Below are 3332 nucleotides of genomic sequence, written 5' to 3' on the forward strand. Positions count from 1 at the left end.
ACTAACATTATTAATAATAAATCAAATATAACTAACTAGCTATCTAGAGAGAGATAAATTCTAATAATTAGTACCTGGTCTTGGCTCAATCTGGCTCCCTTTGCTAAGAATATAAACTAAAAAGGATAACCACTCTAGCCTTAAATATTTGCAAACTCAGTTTATCAAACAAATCAGATAGTTTAGTATATTTTCATAGGAATGAAATCTTAATATATATTCTCCTTTCAAAAATATACTGAACTAAAAAAACTAATTAACAAATTTGGAAGTGGCAGGGAATATAATATTTCACATATGTAGATATATTAAGATGTTAATTAATATTATTAAATCATCTCTTTTTTAAGTATTATTTCATTTTAACATCTCTTTTCTCAGGAATTTCCTGCAGTAGCAGAGAAGATGCTTCAGATTCATATCCTCTTTATTATTATTATTTACAAGAAACTTGGGAACATGTACTGAAAAATTAAAGCATGAAGACTTTGATGTAAGAACCTGTCTTGAAATGGCTAGGGAACGAAGGCCTCTTTCGGCGAACTTGTCAATAATGGCATGAACCATCTTCTTAGCATCATCCCTTAGATTACACAAGTTCATGATCTATTCATCATAACAAAGAATATCATATCAGCATCAATGGAACAGGCCAGAACCTCTCACAAATCATGAATAAACTAAAAATTGTTCCCTGCTCCGGAGCGCCTTTGCTTGCACGGTGCCAGTTTCCATCAGCATCAATGTAAGTCAGAGCAGTTCTCTTGTCAATAGAATTGAAAGGTAAAAAGTGAACATCTCTGATTCTAGCCCTTACCTACAGCACAAGGCATATACATGTTCAATTTTTGGCACGATTTTCGAATAATGAAATCAAGGATTAAAATTATGGACACTAAGCTTTATGAAAGAAGTTAAACCTCTTTAGGATCTGCAAGCATTCCAACAATAGCAGCATCAATGGCATCCTGGTTTTTCGGTGCCATTCCAACAATAGTAGGCATAGTAGCATCAATTGTTGTTGCGTAGAAGAGCGAGCTATGATGACTGCTCACCGGAGGAAGAGGGAACGCCAGACTCACCCCGCTTCCACCGTGCTGTTGTAACCCTAGAGTCAAAGAAACCCCATTGAAACCCTGCTGTTGCTGCTGCTGCTGGGTGTATGAAGAGAAATCAAGCTCCATTGATCCAAATGTGTCCATCACTCACCCCAAGCATTCTTCTTCTGCTAGACGAACCCTTGCATTGATAAACCAGTTTGAAACCTCCTTCATTCATTTCCAGACATACATTTACATTTTAATTGACAATGCCCTCTACCTACCATAATAATTGAATGCGAAAAGAAAGAGATGGACGTGCCTGGCTTCTTGAAAAGCCAGTTTGGCGGGCTAGAATATGTTTATCAACGTCGCTTGGGTAACTGCAAGGAATGAAGGTCCAATTTATACACTCTAGACTTATCCCTACTTGAATTCTTGCTGACTTAGGAATTAGACTCCTTTGCAGGTACCTGCAATTGTTGTTCTGGAGCTGACGTGAAGCCACCCCAGGCGCATTTACCATCATCTCCAACTTTCTTTTCAAATCCATTTTCCTACAATCGATTTCAGGTACACCTCAAAATAATTTTTTTTCCTTAAAGTAAAATTTAAAATGTTTTGATTTAGTCATGCCTCAATTAGTTATTGATATGATAGTTTATATAATTAGGGATCTCTTTGGTGAAGAGTGATATTTGGTAAAAAAATGAAGATTATAGTTAATTTTTGACAAAAATATGCATTGCACATGATGCCTTTATTTTTTTTAGAAAATGACAAATAGATTCCTAACTTTTTGCCCCCTAGACATTTAAGTCCCCGAGGATTAGAAAATACTTTTAAGTTTCTGACCTCTTTAAAAGTTGGACATCTTGATCCCTCCGTCCATCCAGGTCCATTAAACGTAACGGAGACGTGTGATGTGGCTCCCATTTTATTTATATAATCGTTACGGATGCACATGTGTAGGAAGAGATAAAAAAAGAGACAAATTAGTCCCTCGAACTCAAACGACGTCCTCAAAGAAAGTAATGCCATCAACATTTGCAGAATCATCATCATCTTTTTATTCTTCTTCATCCTCCACTTTCTCAAAGAAAGGAACAAAGTCTCATGTTGAAAACAAAGTGGAAGAGTAGTTTTTCTTGAATCAGATTGCAAATGATTCTTCCTCCGCTTATGGTGGTGACTTTAGAGCTGCAAATGAAGTTGTTAATAAATATGGTTTATGTGCATTCTAACCATATTCATTACACTGGTCTTCTACTAAAGTAGTCAAAAGTCAAAACTGAAAAGTGAACACAAGTTCATCACTTAATATCTGTTGGAGAACTTTCTTTTTATTGTGATTTAACAAGTGATTGGTCTTGTATGGTTTAAACTCGAGAAACAACCTTGTATTCAACAAGTTTTACTTCCATTGAGCAAAAGAGAAACAAAAATATTTCTTGATCTATGTTGACAATGTTGATCAGCACATTCGAAAGATATCAGCTACACCGTAACACTCTAAATCACCAAATGTTGATGGATGTCTACAAGAATTATATCTGACTCAATATGTAACATCTCGAGTTTTTGAAAATTAAATAATAAATTATTTATGATTTATTATATTTATTGAGAATTTTATTTTAAGAAAATTAGAAATAAAAAGTAATTAAATCAAATTTTATGATGCTGAGTTTAAAATTAATTAGGATTTATATCATTTTCATAATAATTAGATATTTTTGTTTACTAGAAATTAATGATTTGGGTATTTCTTTAATTAAAATTTAAAGTTTTAGTAATTGAAAATAACAAGAATTTTATATAAATTAAATTGAAAGTTTTGGTTAGTTTTATGAATAAAAAAAATTAATTTAGTTATATCTAATTTTAGATTAGCGTACTTGTTTGAAAATAAATTATAAATTGATAAATAAGTAGTATTCTTAAAAATAATTATATTGAACTATATTTAGTTTAATTTACTACTCTACCGTTTTAATTTTATTGAAAGAGAAAGTTTAGGGAGCCAGCAACTTTTCTGTTTTGTGGCCAGCATTTAACCATCAAAAGAAAAATGAGTGATCTTCCACCACTGGATGTCTCACACCATTAAAAACACTATTGATGGCCAATTAATAATTACAAAATACAAAAATTGCTGTCCCCTAACACTCCTCTTATTAAAATCTCCAATTTCACCATTATCCTTTTTTTACCTAACCCACACTCACTCATTGCCAAGGTTCTGAAAACCGGACTGAACTGGCCGGTTCGACTAGTTTAACCGCGAACCGG

General features: G+C 33.2%; 1 protein-coding gene across 1 annotated transcript; it reads right to left on the reverse strand.

Annotated features, from left to right (window-relative positions):
• Nucleotides 1-628: 628 nt before the first annotated feature.
• LOC107620224 (uncharacterized) lies at nucleotides 629-1202 on the reverse strand. The gene is made up of 2 exons (XM_016322420.3): nucleotides 921-1202; nucleotides 629-817 (listed from the first exon to the last, which is right to left on the reverse strand). The coding sequence occupies exons 1-2, from the start codon at nucleotides 1200-1202 to the stop codon at nucleotides 629-631; spliced, it is 471 nt and encodes a 156-aa protein (XP_016177906.2).
• Nucleotides 1203-3332: the final 2130 nt, after the last annotated feature.

The sequence above is a fragment of the Arachis ipaensis genome, chromosome B10, assembly GCF_059453495.1.
Source record: "Arachis ipaensis isolate K30076 ecotype BB chromosome B10, ASM5945349v1, whole genome shotgun sequence".
Lineage (NCBI taxonomy): Eukaryota > Viridiplantae > Streptophyta > Magnoliopsida > Fabales > Fabaceae > Arachis > Arachis ipaensis.

Coding starts and splice junctions, on each gene's coding strand:
- LOC107620224 (XM_016322420.3), bottom strand. CDS start 1,202: ATGGACACATTTGGATCAATGGAGCTTGATTTCTCTTCATACACCCAG. Junction 818..920: donor TGCTTGCAGATCCTAAAGAG/GTTTAACTTCTT, acceptor CTTGTGCTGTAG/GTAAGGGCTAGAATCAGAGA.